At 44.0% G+C, this 18778-nt stretch overlaps 2 protein-coding genes across 2 annotated transcripts in view; one reads left to right on the top strand and one right to left on the bottom strand.

Annotated features, from left to right (window-relative positions):
- The window catches only part of HAUS4 (HAUS augmin like complex subunit 4), a 770196-nt gene that overhangs the window by 576301 nt on the left and 175117 nt on the right, over positions 1 to 18778 (top strand). The window contains exon 7 of the mRNA XM_044058014.1: positions 3024 to 3169. Coding sequence (XP_043913949.1) covers positions 3024 to 3169 — 146 coding nt within the window. The remainder of the gene's footprint in view (positions 1 to 3023; positions 3170 to 18778) is intronic.
- PRMT5 (protein arginine methyltransferase 5) overlaps positions 1 to 18778 on the bottom strand; it is a 1996504-nt gene that overhangs the window by 1948151 nt on the left and 29575 nt on the right. The window lies entirely within an intron of this gene.

Genomic DNA, 18778 nt, shown 5'->3' with positions numbered 1-18778 from the left:
TAAAGTTAGCAGTCTCTGCTCAGTTTCCTCCTTTATGCAGAGGGATAGTGTGTGGCTTTTTCCAGAGTGTAAGAAAATGGGATTCCTGGACTGACTGGTTTAAGAACAGAGATGTAGGGTAGGCAATGCTGTCGGCTACTATTTTAAGTTTTAAGGTATTCACTTGGAAGATCATCAGCTGAAGTAGAGCATGATTTGAGTTTGAGTAGTTGGCACGGGTTTGAAGGTGAAAGCAAATGTAGTGATACATGACTGCTGTCAGGGTTAGGATTAGATGTTGAGGAAAACCTTGGGTAGAGATGCCACACTGTCTGCAAAAAATAAGATTTGAATTGTATTGTAGTTTCAAGTGATAAGTTATTGGGGGAGAGGTTAGGGTTGAATTTATGGCCGGGATGCAAGATTTCTTTAATGGCTGTTCAGAATTTTTTAAGGTTGTGTTTACTATTATTCTGAAAGTTGTTATAGTTTAGTTTTTTGTTTTCATTTGTTTGCTTTTTAGTATAATCACAAAGCATTCTGAAGTTTTCACGATACTGTGTTGTTTTACAGTTTTGCCATTCTTTCCATGCTTTTTCTCTATCCTGCATTATCATTCTACTCTTTTTGGCTAGCCAGATTGCATTATTTTTAGTCTCTTCCTTCTAGGAGGTGCAAGGCATTTTAGGATATTTACAAAAGTTGTATTGAATTAATTTACAGTATCATCTATGGGAAGGATTTTTAGAACGTTTCAGTCAATAAATGATAGTATAGTAATGAAAACATTTGTGGGTAAACTTTGAAAGGTTACATGTTTTATAAACATGCTGTTTAAGTGGTTGTGTGAGATGTCTGGTTTTATAGACAGGGAGATGATCAACTGAGACAATTGGACATTGTGCCTGAGCTGGTGTATTTGCAAGGGTCTGATACTAGGATCCAGTCTAATAAGGAATTTTATATCTTGCCATAATGTGTGGGGATACTGATTAGCTGTGTGACACCAAGTAAGTTCACACTAAATGCAGGGGAATGTTTGTCCAACCAATTGACATTCACATCACCTAGTAGTAATATTTCTTGTGGAGTTGTTATGGATATCCAGTGTATGATATCTTCCAGTGTAGCTGTATTATTGCTTGGAGGGATGTAAAGAAAACTAATACATATTTGTTTATAATTGTTTAATTTCAGGAAAGTTATAAGAAGCTGTGCCGAGTTGAATTTTGGTATTTGTTTGTTGTAAGGGGGAATGTTAGTTGTTGGAAGATATTAAAGCAATCCCACCATCTATTCATTATGGATGATATAGATGGCGGTGTAATTTCATAGTTGTTTATGCTGGGTTTAAGCCAAGTTTCAGCTACAGTGAGAATATCAGGCATATGTTGGGTAATCTAGGCATGTAGTTTAGCAATTTTATTTCTTATACTCAACGTTTATGGCAACACAAGTTAGATTACCAGGGTTGAAGGATGACCTTTATAGTGTTAGAGTAGCGTATGGAAGAGAATTATCTTGATGTTCATTGTGGTAGGTGGTGCTAGGATTAGCGTGAATTTTTCCTAGAAAGATTTTAGTATATTGGGGAATTATTGATATTTGTTTTTGAGAGTATTTTTCCACCAAATTTTGTTTTTTTTTTAGTTGAGATTGAGTTATTCTATATTTAGAGTAAACGTGAGAAATGCTATTAAATAGGATTGGTGCAATGTATGGAGAGTGTGGGGAGGAAGTATGTATAGGTGACTGGAACAGAGTTGAAGATGATGTTGAGAGCTATTATAGGGTCATGGTGGGATGAAAGATTGTCCCGTAGCAGGAGAAGAATAGAGTAGTAGAGTAGGCTGAGTAGTAGCATGATTAAGTAAAAGGGACCTGTATGTCATAGATGGCAGGTAGTAGAGCTCAAGCGAGAAAAAGAAGTTGCTCATTTTATATATATTTTGGAGAAGGAATGAGGTTTAAGAGAAGACGGGAAGTGAATTATTTATGTGATGTGTAGATTGTAGGATATATAAAATATGTAATGTATAATGTTTCTAAATGCGAACTTAATATAGTTTGATTACTTTTATGTAAATGTAAGTTTGCCTATGTCATAATTGATAATTCAGAAAATTAAAAAAAAAAAAAGGATATAGAGTACATGCAGATACTGTTGCAGATTCTGAAGAGACTCCTACAGTCAGTAAAACTAAGAAAACAAACCATAATATGTATATGCAAGAAATTGTCAGTAGATTTTTGAAATGTTCCTGAATCAGAGTTCCCTGCCTTTCTTTCCCCTTTCCTTCTTTCTGTGCATTTAATGCTGACTTTCTGTCTTTCAGCTGATAGCTTCTGCACACCCTGTTATGGTTACCTTAACCTTATCTGTAGATGGAACTGGTGATGGTATAGGGCGAATACATGTAGTGTACCTACTTCACATGACCTAACAGTGTTGACTGGGGAAATTAATCCAGCGGTGTGCTGAAGGAAAATTTTTGTTATGGGTTGTAATATTTGTAAACTCATCTTCCCCTTTAGTCCTGCTATTGTCACTTGCTGCAAGAGCTATATTTCCTAAAATAGTAATTGTTTAATTTAATATCTTTAAAACATACAGCAGTCACTGAAAAGACTACCCCTGCATTTAAAATATCCCTGCCTGCATATTATATACAAAACTGCTTTACAACATAACATGCCACATGTATCATAAAGTGGTTTATACAAATACTAATGACAAAAATTGTTAGTTACTACTATTTTCCTTTAGTGTTCTTCTAGACATTAATGACATAAAGTTGGGTATATGCTTTGCAGTCCACTCATATGGTTAACAAGGTCAGCAAACGTCTAGTCTTTGTGGCAATTTGCGACTGTTTTTCTTCTGTGCTACTTATTAAAACAACTTGTCGGTTGTTTATGCTGATCTGCAGGAAGCTCTGTTTGAGGTAGTTGTCTATACTGCTGGTAAACTGTAAACGAGTTATGCTTTTTGGCAGCAGAATCTCTGATCAGGTTGACTTAGTCATTTTTGTTTTAATTTTCAGTGGGTGACAGTGATGTTTTAAAGTGTGCAAAATCTTCAAAGCTACCCGAGATGTTGAGAGAACTAAAAGAAAAGGTCCTAAGGGAGAATTGCAAGCTGAAGGAACAAACGGCAACTCTAGAGAGACTAAGCTTCATGTACTCCATGGTAAGTGAGGAGGAAGTTATATCTTTAAGCTTAGAGAGGTGTAGATTTGATTTTTCCAGTTTGGTAGTCTTTTACTCTTACTCATTTTTGTATAAATAAATCATCACAAACTGCACAGTAGGTGTCACAGGCTACTGGTTTCACAATGGCAAAGACATTGTTTCTCTGCTGACATATGCAAAAGCTTAGCCATTTGGGCCTTAGAAATGCTAGTCATTCTCTTCGTGGTTGCGTAAAAGAAGCCTATACTATACCTCTGCAGAGTCCACATAAAAAAGTCTCCTATGAAAACTTTCTTAACATTCATCATTGATTCAACCAGAGCCATGAGGTGGAGGAATAAAGCTCCGAACTACAGCCTAGATCACCCGGGTTCAGTTAGTGATTAGGGTGTCTATGACACTGACGATGAGGGTATTATCAAAGATGCTCCCTGAGGGAATGTGTGGTCTGCAGAGAGTAGGGGCCCTCTGCATTGTGAATGAATATTTGGGTAGGAGGCAGGGAAATAAAGGTAGGTCATAAGAATAACACCCCTCTGAAGCAGTTGCTGGCATCACTGCTCCAGGATGCCCTTAAGATACATGCTGGTACCAGCTTACTCGACCAAGAATGGAGGAAGGAGGAGGAGCAGCTAGAGTGGTGATGGCTCTGTCATTGGGATGGTAGGAATCAATGAAGCAAGGAATGGGGGGGGGGGCTCCCAACCTTTATTCACAGCCCACCAGTCTCAAGAACCAGTGTCTGTGGGGCCTTTTTATACCCAACAACCAGAACCATTTCAAGAGAGAGGCCTAACCTATAAGCAAGAAGTACTTAACTAGCTGTCTTTTAACCTAAAATTACTTAAAAACTGCATCCCGTTTGCTTCCCCCTGAGGAATATTCTTTTGCAAGAAGCCATTATCAATCCATTAGTCTATTTTTGATTTCCCAGCATCCTACTCCGATGTCCTTCAAGGATGCATCTGCAGTCATAACATATGGGTTGTCCTGCCTCAGGCAGCCCTTCGGTCGGCCGGATTCCAAAGTCTGGGTCTGGCCTCGGCTGATGTCGCACTTTCCCCGACGTCAGAGCGTCTGGGGTATAAAAGCATCAGCCGACACCATTTTCCTCAGTCTTTCTTGCCACGCGGTGCCCGAAGCAGAAGCTGTTCGCAAGTGCTGGTCGGTCAGATCCAGAGATTTCAGCTACCGAAGACTTCGAAAAAAGCTAAGTACCCCGTTGGGGACTCTTTCTTGCCTCAGCCGATGTCAGACAAAGTAAATAATTGTTTAACTTGTGGGAAACAAATACCTCATAAGGATTTCCACTCTTACTGCCTTCCTTGCTTAGGCCCAGACCACGACGTATCAGCCTGTTTAGCCTGTGCCTCCTTCAACCGACGAACTCTTAGACGTCGGTCGGAGTTTGCAGAGGAATTTTTTGGAGCCGCTTTTGCTTATAAAATGCCGTCGGAGACTCCGACTTTGCATATGGTCAAAAAACGCAAGGGAAAGGGCCGACACTCGCGGCCCGTGGTTTCGGCTGAAACCACGGCTAGGCCTACCACGAGTGTCTCGGTTTCGGCCGAAACCGAGTCCACGGCGATTCCTTCAACCGAAACCATACTTCCGACCACCGAGGCCCAAGAGGCCCCGGCTGAGTCAGCTTCAGAACTCCCTACCGAAGCTAGTGTTCAGGAATTGTCCGACACCATACCTTTGGACATTTCTACCCCTGCACGTGGGGCAGCTAGGCCCCCAGCTTCTATGTCTATTAAGGCCTTTTCCAGGGCTAAAGCTGCCAAACTTTCAAAAGCTTTGCCTGCCAAATCTACATCCCAGAGGCCTTCCTCTAGTTCACAGATCCTCAGCCTTGCTGAGGACCTTATCTCCTTAATTAGGGGTTCACAACCTCACCCAGACAGGGCCTATCAACCTCCTCCAGACAAAAGGCCCAGGACTGAACCCTCTGAACCTCACTCCTCAGATTACTCCACCGATGGATCTGACTTGTCAGACCACCAGGAAGGGGCTTACTCGCCTTATGAGGATTCAGATGCAGAGGAATCTATCCCTTCGGCCTCCCCTCCTGAAGAATTTTCCTTTGGGGAGACTTTACACTCCATGAAAGAGCACTTTCAATGGCAAGGTCAGGATTTCTGTGATTCTAGAAAAAGATTAAGGACCTTTTTGCATTTGCCTCAGCATAGGCCCTTAGCTATACCTCCTGTTCTAAATGTAATTGATGATGTGTATAATGATGTCAGTACAGCCCCTGATTCTCTTTCTCCGGCCCCTGCCAAACCTGACAGATATTACAGGGTCCCGGATTCTCATTTCCATCTGTATAAAGCCCATGCTGCAGACCCAGAAACTATTTCTCAGGGCCCTAAAGGGGTTGCAGCCGCTACTGCCAAAAATCCCCTACCCTCTGAAAGAGAGTCTAGAGCTTTAGAGAGATGGGGAAAAAAGGTGTATACATCTGCGACTCTTTCTGCCAGGGCATTAAACTGTCAATTCCATATGATACAGTACCAAGAGTTTTTGTTAGATCAACTGAATAAGAAACTTTCTTCTCCTGAACCCTTAGACCGTAAATCCCTTCAGGATTTGGTACATAACTCACAACAGGTTAGTAATCATTTTTTAAAATGTGGCTATGATGCACTGGAGGCTTCATTTAGATCAGCTATGACTGAGGCAGTTATTCGTAGGCATGCCTGGCTGAAGGAACAATCTTTGCCAGACCATGTCAAAGCTAAACTCCTCGATGCTCCAATGGAGAAACAAAATTTATTTGGCTCCCCTGCACAGGAGATTCTAAAAAAGGTTGAAGAAAAAGCAAAATCTGTGCAAACAGTAAAAGATTTCCTGCAAGTTCAACCACCGAGGTTCAGCAGAAACTGGCCTACAAAGAATTGGTCCTTTCCAGACTCTACCAGAGCCCAGAGAGGCAGGAACAGGCGCCCTAGAGGCAGAGGTCAATCGAAGGGCTCCTACAGAGGCTGTCAGTGGCAGCCTGCCAACCAAAGGAGTAGTGCAACTGCTACAACTACAACCACTACTACAGGACAGACCCAATGACTTGACTCTGATTCCGCCTACCAGGGATCAACTGGAAGCACCCTTGGGCGGAAAGCTGGCTTTATTCTCAAAAAACTGGCATTGCATTACAAAGGATACATGGACATTGCAAATAATAGACAAAGGATACAGGTTTCACTTGCACACTTTGCCAAAAAGAAGCGGAATGCCAAACCTTCCACCAAATCAGAAGGCAGAGGCTTTAAGACAAATCAGCAATTTACTTCAGATGAAAGCCATAGAAAAGGTACCATGTTCAGAACAAGGCCAAGGATTTTACTCCAGACTATTCCTTGTACCAAGAAAAGAAAACCAATGGAGGCCTATTCTTGACCTGTCCGCACTGAACACTTATCTCATTGTGCCAAAATTCAAAATGCTGACCCTACAGCAACTTCTTCCCATGTTGGGCAAGGAGTCTTGGCTGGTGACTCTAGATCTCAAGGAGGCATACCTGCACGTCCCTATCCGACCAAAATGCAGAAGACACCTCAGATTTCTTGCAGGATCAGAGCATTATCAATTCTCAGCATTGCCCTTTGGCTTATCTACTGCGCCCAGAGTATTCACGAAATGCCTGGCATCAGTAATTGCACATTGCAGCCTTCAGGGAATTCAAATTTATCCATACCTGGACGACTGCCTAATACAAGCGGACAACAAGAAAAAATTGTTAAGGGACTTGGCCTATGCCATACACCTGCTACAGACCTTGGGATACACAGTCAACATCCAAAAGTCAAGACTACTACCATCCCAAAGGATAACCTTTCTGGGTGTGGATCTGGACACAATCACCCAGATGGCTTTTCTCACAGAAGAAAAACAAAAACAACTTCCAGATTACTTCATGACTCTGTCAAGACAAACTCAGCTTACTGCAAGGAAAGTCCTGCAGGCCCTGGGTTACATGGCATCTTGCATAATTTTAATCCCACATGCCAGGCTGCATATGAGGAAATTACAATGGTACCTAAGGAGTGCATGGTCTCAACACAGTCACAGTTTAGAAACCAAGATACCAATCATTCCATGCCTTCAAAAGGAATTCCTGTGGTGGGCTCAGGCCTGCCAGTCCAACAGAGGGTTGCCTTTCAACAAACCAAAAACAAGGCAGACCATCACCACGGACGCCTCAGACCGAGGATGGGGAGCACACATGGAGGACAAATGTATCCAAGGCCTATGGCCTCAAGGGCAGCTAAGCACGCACATAAACCAAAAGGAAATTCTGGCAGTGAGGCATGCAATCGAGGCATTCAGACCCTTCCTCCAACAAGGACATCTGTTAATAAGGACAGACAACACAACGGTCATGTGGTACATAAACAAACAGGGAGGCACACATTCCTACCCTGTATGCCGGATGGCTATGAATCTGTGGAATCTATGCCTGAATCTCAATATTCAGCTGCAGGCCCAGTTCGTACCAGGAAAAGAAAATACACTAGCAGACAGCTTAAGCAGAACTACCATGGATGCACACGAATGGATGCTGCATCCAGACATCTTCAAACTCATAACAAAGACATGGGGAATGCCGGAGATAGATCTGTTCGCCTCCCCACTCAACCACCAACTGAAGACATTCTGCTCAAGGACATACCACCCACAAGCTTGGAGGGTGGACTCTCTCTCTTTCAGCTGGAATGCCCTAACAGTATATGCCTTCCCACCTCTCCCATTGATGTACAAGGTTCTACTGAAGATCAGGGAGAAACAGCCAAAAGTGATACTAATAGCTCCGGACTGGCCAAGACAACACTGGTATCCATTATTGAGAAGCATGTCTCAGACAAAATCATGGCCTCTCACCCTATGGCCTCTTCTTCTGACGCAGAACAATTTCAAGACCCTGCATCCCAACTTGAAAACATTGCAGCTAACTGCCTGGAAAATTCCTTAAACCCCAATCAAACTATTTTATCTCAGAGGGTGAAGGACATTATCCTGGAGGCTCGCAGGCCCTCCACAAGGAAGACATACTCAGCTGAATGGAAGAGATTTCTCATTTGGAGCACATCAAAGGGCACGGATGTCACAGTGGCAAACCTAACGCATATCCTGGAATACTTAGCAGAATTGTTCCACAATGGCCTGTCCTATTCTTCCATTAACATTCATGCTTCAGCAATTTCAGCAGAATACAATGTGGATCCACCTATCTTCTCACACCCTCTCCTCAGGCAATTTCTGAGAGGGATAAAAAATATTAAACCTCCAAGAAGACCCCCTCTACCTGCCTGGGATCTCTACTTTGTGCTGGAGAAACTGACACTACCTCCTTTTGAATCAGCAGCATCAGCGGATCTACAGTTTCTATCTTGGAAAACTGCATTCCTTCTGGCAATCACTTCAGCAAGAAGAGTATCTGAGTTACAAGCATTAATGGCAGTGCAGCCTTTTCTTATTTTCCACCAGGACAGTGTGTCACTAAGAACCAATCCTACTTTTATGCCAAAGGTGGTATCTAGGGTATCCTTGAACCAAGCTATTCACTTGCCTACGTTCTTCCCTAATCCACAGAATAGAGGGGAAAAGCTTTTGCACACCCTGGATATACACAGACAACTACGCTACTACTTGGACAGAACAAAAACTAGCAGAAAAACTGACCATCTTTTTGTAGCATATGCAACTGGGGTGCAAGGAAGAGCAATTTCAAACAGACAATTTCAAAATGGATAGGAAATTGCATTCGCTTTGCTACTCCTTTCATGGAAAGACAGTTCCTGAAAATATCAGGCCTCACTCCACAAGGGCCACGGCCACCACTACAGCCTTCCTACGGGGGGTGGCTACCAAGGACATTTTAGAAGCTGCTACTTGGAGCTCTGTGCATACATTTGCCAAGCATTACAATCTACCTTTATACTCTAGATCCAGAGCAGGGTTTGCAACTGCAGTCCTGCAGGGGATCTTAACTACACCATCCTTTTCTTAGTACCTCCTCCCCCAGATTAGCTATGGTATTCTACCCATATGTTATGACTGCAGATGCATCCTTGAAGGACATAGTACAGTTTTGTACCTACCATAAATGTAGATATCCGATAGGTATGCATCTGCAGTCAGGATTACCCTCCCTCCTTCCCCTCTGTGGTAGTCCTAGGGTGCTTACCCCTCTTTTAGCTAGCTGGGGGAATCTATTATGGTGTATTTGTTTATACATGTATATAATTTGCAAATGTTTGGAAATTTTCAGCATTTATCCAAATTTAGCCTTCCTAGAGGGCACCTGGCATCTGGGGCAAGAAAAACTGAGGAAAATGGCATCGGCTGATGCTTTTATATCCCAGACGCTCTGACGTTGGGGAAAGTGCGACATCAGCCGAGGCCAGACCCAGACTTTGGAATCCGGCCGACCGAAGGGCTGCCTGAGGCAGGACAACCCATATGTTATGACTGCAGATGCATACCTATCGGACATCTACATTTATGGTAGGTACAAAACTGTACTTTTCTCTTCCTTTCCTCTAGTTTTTTCACTCAACCTTGTAGCTCTTGGCTATCTACGTGTACTTTCTTGGAAGATTTCTAATGTTGGATAGTATTCCTTTAATTCAGCAGCTGTCAGTGTTTCTGCCTAGCTGTAGTCCCAAATATCACACAAAGTATTAACTTGAAAGACTTAGAAAAGCCAGTCTTGCTTTGGTAAAACACCATCCATCTGATCCCACTACTGTGATATGGTCCTCCAGAAGTCAGCTGCATGCTTTTAGTCCCATATGTTTAAAATTGGCCCCTAAATTCCTGCATCTCCATCATTTATTTTCTGGTCTCCAGCCCTCTTCCCAGACTTTTATAGGGGTTCTGTTCTACCTATGGATTAGCCTTTAGTACAATTCAGAAGGCAGGCCTGCCACTTTCCAGCTGTGCAGCACCTGCCTGCTTTCCTCCCACATATTGTCTTCCTATTTTGCTTTCACTTATCACTTTCCCTACTCCACCTTTCTCCATAACCTAGCTAGGCGTTCCATTTGTCCAGCCATGCTTTCATCAGTCCACTGCTCTCAGGTTACATCCTACTGTTGTAGAAACTCAGTGAGCAGCTGCAATCAGCCAGTGCATTTTATAAAGTAACTTGGGAATAAAAGTGGTTTGTTAGACCTTTTTTGTATCACTCACTCATGCTGACACACATGCACATGCACACATACCCATCACTATGGGTAATTCAGAGTTCTTAGTCCACCTACAGCATGTCTGGGGTGTGGGAGGAAACCAGAGTACATGGAACAAAGTCTTATGAGCACAGGGCAGTCATGGCTAGTTTACCCACGACTAGTATTCAACCCTATAGCTTAGTTTCAATCTCAGTCCACCCTGCAGTAGACTTGTAGTCCTCTGACTTGTTTACTTACTCATTCTGCTGCCAGTTTAGAGTTTGTTCTGTGCTGAACTTTGGTCCCTTTGTTTTTTTTTTTGTTTTTTTTTTTTACTTTCTCCTTTTTATTACTTTACTCTGTTTCACTCAACCATCTTCACTTCTAATATATGTAATTTACAGTACTTTCATTTCACTTACTCATTTCCTCCTCCTTACATATTTCCCTCTTCTCTTACACTGTTCCTAACATCCTGCCTCTCTAATCTTACTCTTAATTGCATATTTTTTTGTTTCTTTAAATTTGGCATTAGGATGATTTATGCATATGATGTCGTATTTAGCTTGTACTATCACTGCTGCCTGCTATTGTAATCATTTACTGATGTGATTCGTGTATATAGTGTTCTATTGCTAGTTTGTATGTGCCTGATAGATATTGTGCAAATTAAAATGCTTTTCCTCAATATACTGTGTGTACAGTGAAAGGAAATATGCAAGGCCAAACAGCGGTTTTCAAAATAATATGGCTTGCTTGCAAGAACAGTTATTTTTTGTACATGTTCAGCTTAGATATTAATAACTTATAGCTGTGGGCTTTACTGTAAATGCATCCTGTTTAAAAAAAAAAAAAAAAAAAAAAAAAAAAAAAAAAGGAAGCTAATTTTCTTGGCTTTCAGATGCAGAAATAAATAAATAATATGCAGACAGGTCACGTGATGCAAAGATGATGTGGAGAGACTTTTGTGAAGTCTTCCGATACAGCGAGGACCAAAAAAGGGCATGAAAATAACCATGGACTTTTTCATGACACAGAAACCAGAAGAAAAAATTCACAAGGACATTAAAAATAACATTGGTTGAAAAGAGTATATAAACTGGACAGTATGTTTCATTCAGTAGTGACATTTTAGACTTAAGTGTGCCGTAGTCTATTCATCTGTCTAGCTGTGTTGTAACAGAATTGAAATAGCTCTGAGAGAATTAACTGTTTGGCAAGAATTTGTTCTAAGACAAATACAGAATAACAGATACAGTAGTACAGAGCTTGTCTGGTCTACTTTTGGACAGTTTCTTCAGTGCCATTCTACAGCATTTTGTCTGTTGCCATGTGGCATGGGTTGTTCCTACAAAGGTTCTTCAGACCAGAACACTTGCCTGGTTTATAAATATAAATAAAAAAACAAGGGGGGAAAGGATTCTGCACTCTCTAGATGTGCACAGACAGCTCAGATTCTACCTAGATAGGACTCTAAATCATTTAGAAAGACTGATCAATTATTATTCAGCTTTGCTGCAGGAGCAGAGGGCAAGGCTATATCCAAACAAACCATTTCCAAATGGATAGCACACTGCATCCATTTCTGCTACAAACAGCATGGTAAACCTCCCTCCAAGGGGGTCAGGACACATTCTACCAGAGCAACGTCCACCTCTGCAGCTTTCCTCAGAGGAGTCCCCACCAGGGACATCCTGGAGGCTGCAACATGGACATCTGTTCATACCTTCACCAAGCATTGCCAACTGCCTGTCTTCTCCAAATCCAGGGCAGACTTTGCCACCGCAGTCTTGCAGGGCATCCTAGCCACCCTCGAGTCTTCTTGACTGCTTCCACCCTTTTCTTCAGCTTTGGGAATCGACCCAAATGCGATGACTGCAACAGTGAAACATGAAGAATATAGTACAGTTGTGTACACTTAACATAAAGGTAGATGTTCGCGTGTATTCACTGTTGCAGTCCTGGTTTCCCTCCCTCCATCCCCCTTGTCAAAGGAAAAACAACTTCAAAATGATCAACACACGGCAGGTTCAGGTTAAGGCACTTTAATCTTGCAGCAGGGAGACAAAAACGTGATAATACAGAGTTTGTCTAACTAGAATCGGGAAGTGAAGCTATTCTTATACATTTCTTACAAGACATTGCCTACCAAGCTGACATAGTAAATCACAAGTTCTTTCAATATTATTTCACAGCAGCTGTTTGTCCATGATTTTCTGCTGGCATATCAAGTTTACAAAAAAACTTCCTAAGAAAAACATGTGGCCTTGATGACCACCGGTCAGATACAACTTCTCACTATGCAATATTACCATTCAAGGTACTATGGCTAATTCGAGCACAAAGCAAGTTTTGTGCAAGTACACATTATAGTTAATTTCTTCAAGCAGTCTTTGTTTGATGTATCTCATTTTTCTGCAGCTGTGCATGTTCTCATAACACAAACAGAGCTGATTGTTCAAGTTCAATATAGAAAACAGTATTGTTCTATTCATTCATTTTCCTGACCTAGCAGATAATCACCTGCTTCTCATTAAATTTCCAAAAGGCATAAACATGAATTTTGCTGTGCTAGCAAATACTATGTCAGAGAGCATCTTGCAATTTCAGAAAGCATACTGCAGTTTGAAAAGCATCTTTTAATTTCATACAGAATTAAGCTGTACATAAAATAGAATGAAATGTGTTAACTCTTTTAGCATCTAATAAGCACTAAACATATACATTAATACATATTTTTCTAACACCCGTTGTCTCTCTCTCTCTCCCCCTTCCCCCCCTCTCTCTTTCTCTCTCTCCTTACAAGGAATGTTTGGTATTTACTTTCTACTGGTGGTGTTCTTCCACCATAACCTATCTCCCGTTGGGGGCTCCTGACAGTGCAAGAAAAACTGATGTAATGGTGTCGGCTGCCTGATTTTATACCACTGATGACCTGACATCAGTCCTGGAGCGACTGCAACTGGCACAGAAATACTAAGCCTCTGGTATTCGGGCCGACTGAGGGCTACCCTGGCAGGGATAACCCAAGTGTGATGACTGCAGCATTGAATACACTCGAACATCTACATTTATGGTAAGTGTACACAACTGTACTATCTTGAGGGTTGGGCCTTCTAGTTTGAACTTGTAGTGCAGTAGGAGAAAGGGAAGCCACCTTGAAAGTAAGGAAGAGTCACCATCTGTGTAAGCGAAAAGGATTGCAAGCATCCCGAGAAGATGAATAAAAAGAATAATACAGGATTGAGAAAAAGCTTGGAAAAAATGGCAAAAATATAAAACACTTCAATATTTCAATCTTCAGAATGCACCACAACTGTACTAAAAAGCAAGTAAATGAAGAAAAAAAACAAACAAACAAATGATAACAAAAACTGTACTATAACAACATTAAGAGCAATAGTAAACATATTCCTACAAATTCTGGTCAGTTATTAAAGAAATCTTACATCCTGGCCAAAAATTCAACATTAACCCCTCTCCCAATTACTGACCATTCGAAACATCCGTACAGTTTAACCGTTATTTCATAGATATTATAGCATCCCTAACCAAGGATTCCCCAATGTCTAATCCCAACCCTGCCCAGCAGCCACATATCATCACATCCACTTTCACCTTCAAACCTGTACCCACACCGTATGTATAACTACTTTTGAACTCAAACCAGTTCTACTTCAGCTGATGACCTTCCAAGCTAGTACCTTAAAATAACAGCCAGTAGCGTTGCCCATCCTGTCTTAATCTTATAAACAGGTCAATCCAGGAAGCCCACATAGGAGGTTAACAGGCTAATGATTGTAGAGTCTTTTCATTCAAGGCCTCAATTTTCCCAATTATCAATGCTTACAGGTTGGAATGGCTTTGGTATATGCCTGTGCTTTAGGTCATCTACAAACTGCCCTTGTCCATAAGGGCCACAGACAACAAGCCAGGGGTGAATTTGCAATTTCTCATCTATTTGTCCAAATTTCATTTGATTAGGCTTAGAGAAGGGATCTGTTTCACATGAATGGGGAATCTGTTCCAGAGAAGTGGCAGTCTCTGAGACACATATCTGTCTTTCCAGTATGTTTTGTTTATATTACAGACAAGGTTTAGATCCTTAGATTAAGTAAGTCTTGTGTTATTTATTTTGTGAATGTGTAGCAGATCCATCAGGGCTGGATCAGAGAATGCCTTGTAGGTTAGGCATATATCAACCATCAGTAGTCTGTAGTAGACAAGAGTACAGGGACAGGGCTTTGAGATGGTCCACATAGGACATATTTACACCTTCTATTCTTTTAGTGAGGAACCTATATGGCCACTCCAGCTGTTGCAGATGCTTGGTCAAGTACATGCTGAAGGGTGCATTGTACTTGAATTTTTGTCTGAGGGCTGAGTATAGTGGGACTATGATTTCCTTATTGCTGGATATCATGCCCTAACTTATAAACTGCACCACATAGAAGGATTTTCTTACTACCATGGACATGCATTTATCAAAGCTCAGGTTGCTGTCAATCTGAATTCCCAAGTTCCCTACTACTGGGTCTATTCTTAGAGGAGTGTTATCAGTGTTGTAATTTGCAGAGGTTCTCATTTTCCCATAGGATATAATTATGCATTTTATTTTTGCATTGAGTTTTAGGCCATGGTTCTGGCACTAGTTATTTGTCTGTATGAGACTGTCCTGGAGGATATCTACATCTTTAGGAGGTTCAATGATTACAGCCAACTTTCAGTTGTCAGCAAAGTATATTGCAAACAGTAGAAGTCCCTGTACCAAGCGCTGCCGGACACTGCTAGTAACAGGCCTCATGGTAGTGGTGAATTCCTCCACACTAACTTGATATGGCCCATCTGTGAGCCATTTGGCTATCCATCAGGTGACATAGGGACTTATGCCTAAATTTGTGAGTTTGTCTATAATACCCAAGTGAAGTATTGTGTCAAATGCCTTTGCCAGGTCAAGGTAGGCAGTGTGCACCATTTTGCCGTGATCCATGTTTATAGTGACCTTCTCAAATAAGTCCACCAAGTTTAGTAAGCTGATTTCCTATATCTTTGTTTATTAGGTCTACTGGCGTTCTTTCCATGGCCTTGCATACATGACTAGTTGAACTTGTGGGTCTGTTGATGGTCTGGCTTTGTGTAGAGGGATGACTGTTGTAGTCGTCCATTCTCTAGAGTTGAAGCTTGTGTGGAGGCTGTTAAACAGAGATTCTAGTGGGCCTGGCAAGTCTTGTATCAAGTTATTTAGGAGGCATCCTGGGATATTATCAGGACTCATTGATGCAGTATTTTTTGCTCTGGAGAGCAAAGAGGACCTGTTTAGTGATGTTGTGGAGAAATAGTAGAGGGTAATTCGTTGGGGGGGGGGGGATTGGAGCTACATTTCTCAGCCAGCAAGTTTGCTATATTCCTGGCTTGGTATAGGAAATTCCATTTAATAATAGATCTGAAGTAGGAGATTCATTTGTCTGCAACCTGTGGGTTATGGATCCGATATCGGATCCGAACCGGCATGGTTTACCAGCTATGGATCCAAGCTCTCAGCTCCTCCCCTCACCCATAATGCCCTGCTCTACCCTCATGACCTCAGATCCCGTTTGCCGCGCATGGTGACCAGATTGTTTTTTCCAGCTCTCCAGCTAAGTGCTATATTTAGTGTTTAAAGTACTCAAATTTGAAATTTTTTGGTTAATTTTGTGTGAAAGTGTAGGTTTCCCTCTTGTATTATTATTTTTTTTTAGAGTTTAAAACTTAAATTTATATCCCTCCCCTCGCTGGTAGCGTAGTGTGTGTTTGGGCCTGTAAGTGGTTTTTTGTTACTTTTACTTTAGTTCTAGTAACTTTATTTGTTAGTTTGGGATGTCTGAGCAGCCCAAAGCTATTTTCTAAGTACTGCGAGTGAGGCCATAAGCATTCGCCAGCAGATGGCCAGACTGGGTGATTAGATGCCAGGGGGTAGAACACGTCACATCTGGATGTTCCATTTGTGCAGGGTTCAACCCCAGGGCATTGAAGGAGCGGAGGTCCAAGCTTGTTTTGGCGGGTCTCTTGCCGCGGACTCGGCTCGGCCTCCGCTCCTTCGGGGTAACTACCACGGTTATTCCTCTCCGGCTCCCCTCCTCCTCCTGGGACTCAACCTCCCGTTTCTGGTTGGAGGAGAGGGACGCTAGGAAGAAGGACCGGAGGAGAAGCACCATAAGCGGCGGGCCGAGACCTCTGTTTCGCCCCGCCAGCCAAGCGGCTTCTCCCGCCCCTTGTCTGCTGGCTCTCCCCTCCTCGGCTCCGGTCTCCAGTGTGTTTTCACCGGGACCTGAGGAGGAGGAGACCCGATCTCCGTCGAGGCTATCGAGGAGCCACTCAAGGCCTACCTCGGTAGCCTCGTCGAGATCAACTTACAGCCTGTCGGACGCTGATCTGGACCGGATGATGAGAAGGTTCATCCAGGCCCAGATGCAGATGGGAGTGCTCTTGCCTCCCCTCTGGGGAGCTCGACCCTTTTCAAGCCAATTGCTCCTTCTCCGACCCGCTACCGGGTTCGAGCAGTTGAGCCGAGCAGCCGGGCGGGTGGGCCGGCGCCGATAGTACTTGGTACTTCGGATCCGACCCTGTCCTCGAGTGCGTCGGATCCGACCTCTCGGAGCCTGGATCCAAGCCTCGGATCCGGGGGGATCAGTGCTCCTTCGGCGCCGTCTGTGTCGGAGCGCACTGTCGCCGGATCCGGCGCCGCGCCAGCTCCGATCCACTCTTCGGATCCGAGGGGGAGCCGATTGTCTGATCCTTTGGTCGAGGTCGGCTCCCCTTCGGCTTTTGATGTAGTGGAGAGGGCCCTGTTGAGGGTCTCCGGACCCCCGGCACTTGTTTCGGCTCCGTCCCGCTCCCTCTGCACTGGGTCAGGCTTCCACCATCCGGCCCTTGGGACAGCCCGCTTGTGCCCCAAGCTGTTCCCCTGGAACAGGTTGCTGCTTAGGAGTCCTCTGACAGCCCCCAGAGGATGTTCCTCGCAAGCATACGCAAAGGAGGCACATTGACTCCCCGAGTCTCTCACGGAAGACACGGATTTGGAGGAAGGGAAAGCTCCCCACGGTCACCCCGAGGATGTCTCATTTGGAGACATCATGGAAATGCTCCGCATAAGGGGGTGGTCTGCCCCAAGTCTTCCTCGGACGAGTCCGTGTTCTTGGAGGCATTTGAAGCGGGCCCATCTACCTCTTGGGTGTCCCCTCCTGCCGACCCCCTGGTGGACCTCATTACCACCAGGGCGTGGAAGGAACCGGACACCGTGGAGCCAATCCCTAAGAGGCCCGACCGGATCCTCAGTCCACCGGCTGACCGTGCCCATTGGAGTAAGGGGCCTCCGGTAGATGCCATGTTGACGGCGGCGGCCACCAAGAGGGAACTTGCTCAGGAGAGTCCCTCAGTCCATCCCCCGAGCAAGGAGTCTCGGATGATGGACCGCTTGGGGAAGCGGATGTTTAGTTCAGCGACCTTCTCGGTAAGGCGCTGAACTACCTGGCACACGTAATTAGGATGCAGCGCGATCTCATTAAAGAATACGCTGCATCTCCCCCAGAGTCCATGTCGGAGGAGGACAAAGTGCTGCACTCCACCCGCATGGCCACTCTTAGATCAGTTACCAATACCTCTATGCGGCTACTCTCCCATGCTACGGAAGGCGCCGCTAGAGCACTGAGGGCAGGTCTAGTCACTAGGCGTCAGGCCTGGCTCCGTCATTGCGATTTCTCAGAGCCCTTCAAAGCGTCATTTGCGAACGCCCCCTTTGATGGTTCTGCCCTCTTTGGCAAAACCGTTCGCGACACTTTTGACCCAGAGCGAGAAGGACGGGAAGACGCTGTCTGCCGTCTGCCGTCTGAATCCGCTTCTCTGCACCCCAGAGGCCCTATTCTAGGAACCAAAAGGGTCAGAAGAAGATGTGGTTCCGGAAGTCGCAGCAATCCCAGCCTGCTCCGGACAACCAGTTCTTCCGTGGCAGAGGAGGACAGGGAGGACGCCGCCCTAGAGGCAGAGGGGCTCCCAGGAACTTCGGGTCCAGAGAACCCTTCTCTGAACGGCCCGCGCAGCAACCCTGAGGGGTTGCCCGGCTGCTCCACTCTGGAGGCAGTCGGGGGACGCTTTTCGGGGCACCTAGCGGCATGGGAGTCCATAACATCAGACCGCTAGGTTCTCCAGATCATATCCAGAGGATACCGCATCCCATTTTACCAAAATTGAAGTCCCTCCCAGACGTTCCACCCAGTCAATGGGAGGCCGCTTTGGCAGAAATTGGCCATCTGCTAAAGAAAAGAGCCATCCAGCCCGTCCCCCCAGACCAGATCGGATCAGGGTTCTACTCCAGGTTCTTTTTAGTGCCAAAAAAGACGGGGGATCTAAGACCAATTTTAGACCTTTCTCTCTTGAACCTGGCAGTTCCCAAGGAGAAG

The sequence above is a fragment of the Protopterus annectens genome, chromosome 16.part0 (genome assembly GCF_019279795.1).
Source record: "Protopterus annectens isolate FY-2018-M chromosome 16.part0, PAN1.0, whole genome shotgun sequence".
NCBI classification, from domain to species: Eukaryota; Metazoa; Chordata; order Ceratodontiformes; family Protopteridae; genus Protopterus; species Protopterus annectens.
The sequence above is the reverse complement of the archived record's forward strand: the minus strand, read 5'-3'. Positions and strand labels throughout refer to the sequence as shown.